At 38.8% G+C, this 6,000-nt stretch overlaps 1 protein-coding gene across 1 annotated transcript in view; it reads right to left on the bottom strand.

Annotated features, from left to right (window-relative positions):
* Positions 1–525: 525 nt before the first annotated feature.
* RSPO3 (R-spondin 3) overlaps positions 526–6,000 on the bottom strand; it is a 65,465-nt gene continuing 59,990 nt past the window's right edge. The window contains exons 3-4 of the mRNA XM_007946596.2: positions 4,767–4,913; positions 526–770 (exon numbers count right to left, since the gene is read on the bottom strand). Of these exons, the coding sequence (XP_007944787.2) occupies positions 526–770; positions 4,767–4,913 (392 nt within the window). The remainder of the gene's footprint in view (positions 771–4,766; positions 4,914–6,000) is intronic.

Genomic DNA, 6,000 nt, shown 5'->3' with positions numbered 1-6,000 from the left:
GAGTAAATTGATGGCGGATGTCTCCTCACCATGAACTTGTACCAAATGGCATTGGATCTTGTGTTCTTGAAGCCTAGTTATAGGCACTAAAAAGGTGGATGTTAGAAAAGATATGGCCAAAATGCCTATAATTACAGTTCTGTTTGTTAGTATCAATTACATTCTTCAGTGGTGGCTTAGTGCCTAAGGCATCTGACTGCTAACCAGAAGGCTGGCGGTACAAACCCACCAGTCACTCCTCAGAAGGAAGATTGGGCAATCTACTTCCATAGTGATACCGCCTTGGAAACCCAAGGAGGGATCGCAATGAATCGGAACTGACTCAATGGCAGTGAGTTTCGTTGGTTTTGTTGATTGTTTGCTTTCCGTGGTAGTTTAAAGTTCTGAGATTAGTCTACATTTTTTAAAATTACCATATCTATATTCTTTAATTTACAGCTAACATATTCTTTGTTTGGTATACTCTTTAGGATTTTAGACATGAGTGATAATGTTAAATGTTTTTCTAAGAAATAGATATATGCATCAAATAATGAGGATCAAGAAAGCACATTTTGTTAGTGTGGTTGTACCTCGTTCTCCCTTTTGACACTTCTTTCTTTGCACTGTACACTTCCTTGTCTCACTGGTGGGTGGACACAGGTTACCCTTTGCTGAAGGATGCTGTATTATTTCTCGGGCTCGTGTCTCAGTCCCTCTTTTGAAGCCACATGTTTTTCCTTTCTTCGCACATGGACTCCAAGGACTCCATTCACTGGCCTCACAGTGCACTGAAATAGTAGAAACCACTTTCACCATTGTTAAATAAAAATTTGCTTCCATCAATACATAACCAAATTTGAACATAAATCCTAAAGCTTGAAGTTGCGCAAGATGACTTAAAGAGAAAGAGAAAGAGGAAGGCAAGAATAGAATGCTTTCAGTGTTTTAGGATCATATTATTATGTGAATTCATTCTTGCATTGGGCTTGTTTTTTACTCAAGGTTGGGTGAACCCAGTCACTAAAGTAATTACTTACAAATGACCAGCTTTACAATGTCCAGAACATTTTCTAGCTACAACTACTAACTGATCCTGTCAAGAACTTGTTTGGAAGATGGACTAGCTGTTACTATGTGCTAGAGAACTGATTCTCAAACTTTGGCGTGCCTCTGAATCATCAGCAGGACTTGCAAAAATACAGAATGTGGGCCCCATCCCCAAAGTTTCTAAGTCAGTGGTCTGGGAATTTGCATTTCTAATAATCTTGGTGAGGCTGAGTTGTGGATACTAGGAACACATTTTGGAACCTCTGTGCTAGAGAAGTGTTAAGCAAAAAACCCAATCCAGGTCTTTGGTCTAGGATTCTGAGCCTTTTCTATTTTGTTTCATGTGGCCACTTAAATGTCTGTTGTTGTTACTGGATGTGCTTTAGGCATATCAGCATATGTTTTAGGTAAAATCTGGGCTGATTTCAGCTAATATGCTGCTTCTAGAGTTACCTGACAGAGTGGTTTCTAAGATTCATTTTTCCTGAAACTTTTTTTTTTTTTTTTTAGGTTTGTTTCCTTTTTCTGTGTTAGTCTCTTCTTTTCAATCATGGCTTTCCATTTTATAGCAGGAGATTTTTGCCGACTCGACGGCACATAACAACAACAACAACAACAACCAAAGAGGAATATTGTAGAATAAACCTACAATGTCCAAAAACTGTTTCTGGAAATAAAAGAAAGCTTTAGAAAAAAATGCTAAAGATAAAATAAAAAAAAAAGTGATTTAAATATTTAAATTAGGTTCTGGTCATTAAATGAACAATGCAGAGACTGGGATACTCATTGGTTTAGAAGTAGTTAAGAAAAACAGATCTACTCAACTGCTCTGTTTCTTTTCTCATCTTTATTAAGAACAGTCTTAACAGTTCAGCTGTTCACTAATGGAGCAAGGGTCTCAAGAAAGCAATGAGCTTCCAGTACCTGGAAAGAGTCCTGCAGTGCTTGATCATTAGTCTGGGATACTGCAAAAGGGATTCACAAATTGGGAGGAAAACTGGACGGATGTTACACTACCGTTATTGTTTCCCTTTAATTCTTGTTGACTGACTGCTGGCTCCATAGGGAATAGGACATGGACATGTCACTTGCCACTCACTGTTTGGAGCTGGACATTTTCCCTCTGTCACTACTTGACAAGGCAAACTGTCCACGAGGAACAAGGGGATGACAGAAAGCAATGAGAGTGCTGAGAAGAAGGAAATAGTTTATGGCACAAGGTGGAAAGAATATACAATTTATAAAATTGGGCCCAGTGTTCATTTATGGTTAATATGACCTGTAACCCATGGGGGGTGGATACATTGTGGCATAAATTTCTCATCCTAGCTCTGTACAGGGCAGCATTTTCTCTATTTAAGGTCTTTCCTCACAATTCAAAACCTGGGTAGGAAACAAGAGATGTAGTGAAAATTCTAGCAAAGGGACAGATTCTTCCACCTGTTGAGTGTACACTTGGAGACTAGAGTCAGGGTACTGACTACAGTACTGACAATAACTCTTTGCATCATCATTTCAGCTCCCTGGGTTCTAGTTTCTGCATTTGTTAAAGAAACAGGCTGTTAATGTTCCTTTGTTATAGTGAAGCAGGTAATTATTTTCCCTGAAATACTGGTGCAAGGCCATAGGCATGGCAAATGTAGTGTCTGTAGGCCAGACACCACATGATGGGAGACATCCACATGAAACAAGCAACAGAGCCAGCCCTAAACACAAGTTGCTGATGTGCACATCTACGGTGGCCTAGGTCATTTTAGGATCAGTAAGTGACCTTTAGTCTGCTGACTCCTGTTCTAAAAACATGCGTACTTCCTAAATTTAATTGTGTGAAGAAATAGTCTTTGTCTCAATCATAGTATAAATTACTAGTAGATTTATAGACTAATCTAACGGTTGTTGTTGTTAGCTGCTCTCTAACTGGCCTCTGGCTCATGGTGACCCATGTACAATGGGACTGGACCGTTGTGATCCATGGGGTTTCTGCTAGCTGATTTTTCAGGCCTTCCTTCCTAAAATCTCACAGTTGTTGTTGTTGTTGTTATGTGCCGTGGAGTCGGCCCTGACTCATAGGGACCTCTCCTTGGGTTTCCGAGGCAGTATCACTATGGAAGTAGGATTGCCCAACCTTCCTTCCGAGGAGTGGCTGGTGGGTTTGAACCGCCAGCCTTCTGGTGAGCAGTCAAGTGCCTTAGGCACTATGCTAAATCTCACAGTAGCAAGTGCTAAATGTATTTTCTGATAGAAAAGCATTAATGCGTTTAAGATAAATCACCTTTCAAGGACTGAATGTTGCACTTTAAACAAGTAAAAAAATAAAACATGTAATTCTCCTTTCCTGGTCAGAAAACTATCACAAACTTTCTCAACTCATCCTGAATTTCTGTTTTTGAATATTCCACAGAGATGGCCTCTCAGAAAAGGTCCCTCAGGTTCTTGTGCAATAGGACTTGGAGAGGCATAGTCGTGTAGATTGAATTATTATTGTTTCTCCCACTGTATGGGAGTTATCACCAATCATTAGCCCCTAGGACCTAAAAAGAGACAAACTTGAAGTGCTTCTCATGTACCTTTTTCTCTATTTCTAAGTTGTTTCTCTGTGTTTTTACTGACTAAAGAAAAAAAGACTTTATCATAATGAGCCATGTGCTGTTTCTGGATTGTTGTTTTCCAGATGCTTCTGAATTTATCTTTAAAATATCACTTATTTATTTCATTCTGCCAAGAACTTTGTTTAGAAATCAGAGTTCTGTGGTGTACCTGACATGGGTAAACCACCACTTTCGTGTTATAACTCCAGCACTTGGGATCTATGGCATCTGCACTGTGGGACCCAAGGAGAGTCCTGGAGACTATCTTGTAATGAATCAGGAGGGCATTTGTGTGCTAATGCCAACTCCAGCACAGCATCAAAGGCTCTTGTAGTTTTTGCCCAGGGGTTTGGAGATTTCAAATGCTGTTTTCCCATTTGGGTTAGCCTCTGCTCCCCAAGTGTTCATCAAACTTGTGGCTGTAGTAGCTGCACAACATTTAAAAGGGAGAAAATATGGCCTGACAGTGATCCCTTATTTAGACAAATAATTTGTCTGAGGGACCTCCCCTCCAAGAAACGCAGCCTGCAATTAATCAGACCCTGAAATTGTCTCATTCTGTCAGTTTGAGTAAATCCAAAATTTCAGCAAGGCAATGGGAGAGAAAAAGTGAAATTTTTAAGTACATCAGCTCCAGTTCTTTAGGTCTTTGACCCATCTACTGAGCATTACTGTGATGTATCACAGAACATGTTTGCTGCGCTTGGGAAAAAATAAAATAAAAATTGGTCACTGGTTAAGATTAAACCTCAGTGGTTTTTGATGAAACACTTGGTCCAAAGTGGAGATTTAGTGGAAGATCAAGATATAAAAATAAGCAGAAAAGAAAATAAATTGTCTCCTATAAGTAAAGCTTCATAAAATAATGATATAAAATAAATCTATAATGATCTAAATAGTTGAAACAATTATCAGTAGTTCCCTAGAAATAATGGAGCATGCACTAGATGTTGAATTGCAGTGTGACACCTGCTGGGTAAGGTGATGTGAAGACCATTAAGATAGCCTCTTTGTAAAGAAGGATGGAGATGGCCTCTCAGAAAAGGTCCCTCAGGTTCTTGTGCAATAGGACTTGGAGAGGCATAGTCATGTAGACTGAATTATTATGAGGTGTTTATCATCCATCCTAAATCTCAGATTCTTTCTCACCAATACTGACGCATTCCATAGTGTGGTTGTTGGCTTCCAACCCTTCTGGGCAATTGTCAAGGCACTTCCCAAGGTGTAAGTAAAATCCACTTTTACACTTTGTGCAGAAATTTTTGTTGAAACAGGTATCACAGTCCGCTTTGCATTCTAAAAGAGAAGGAAGAAAAGAGAACCATGTTTCCATTATCTTCATTTAACTCTTGCTCTTTTAGTTCTATAGGCTTCCAACACAGGCATATCTAACTTTGGGCTCAAAATTATTTTGCCACTGAATTAAGGATTCCTTCACAGTCATCCAGTCAATGATGCCAAAAGCATTGGAATGATTGTGTTTTCTGTTTTGTTTTGTTTTTGTTGTAGTTTTGTTTTGCTTTTGGCAATAAGTCTACTTTTAAGGTTAATAGGTTCAAATATCTATTTACATTAATGGATAATGAAAATATTTCACAATTTTAATAAAATGTATTAGAATATTGCCATTATGCTGTTCTTAAGATCTATTCATTCATTCAACAAATATGTGATGGTTCTCTATGTGCCAGGTGCTATTCTGGGCACTGGGTTAACAGTAGTGCAAAAGAGAGATAAGGTCCAGACTTCACAAAACCTATATTGTAGGATCAGAGATACAAAAAACCAACAAATCAGAACCAACTGGATGGCAATGGGTTTGGTTTGGTTTTTATAGTTGATCCTTATTTGGTTCTTGTTATAAGTCAGGCACTGCTACAAGTGTTTTATTATACATTAAGTCATTTAAACTTTACAACAATCCAGTGAAGCAGTATCTGTTATTATTCCCATTTTAAAGGTAAGACAACTGAGGCTCAGAAAGTTTATGCAAACTAGACAAGGTCATATACCAGACTGGTTTTGAAACCAGGAAGTCTGGTTCACAATGATAAGGGCTCTGGGGAAAAGGATGGCAAGGTAGGTAGGAAAGAGATGGGAATGACTGATAAGGGGAAGAGGTTGATTATTTTGGAGAAGATTGTCAGGGTATTCCTCTCTGAGGAGGTAACATCTGAACCTTGAATGAAATGAGAGCAAGTGATGCAAAGATGTGGTGGAAAAGATTTCTGAATGGCCAAAAGAATAACTACAGAACAGTAAGTATGGAACAGTAATTGTAAAGGCCTGAGATGTACAAAAAGAAATCTTATAAGACTATTGTAGCTGTTGCAAAGTCGGTGATGGAGAGTAACAGAAGGGGAGTCTGGGAAGGCGGGCAGGG

Source organism: Orycteropus afer, unplaced genomic scaffold, assembly GCF_000298275.1.
Source record: "Orycteropus afer afer isolate SDZICR_OR568_19922 unplaced genomic scaffold, OryAfe1.0 scaffold00167, whole genome shotgun sequence".
In the NCBI taxonomy this organism is placed as follows: Eukaryota; Metazoa; Chordata; class Mammalia; order Tubulidentata; family Orycteropodidae; genus Orycteropus; species Orycteropus afer.
This window is presented reverse-complemented; position numbering and strand designations above follow the sequence as displayed.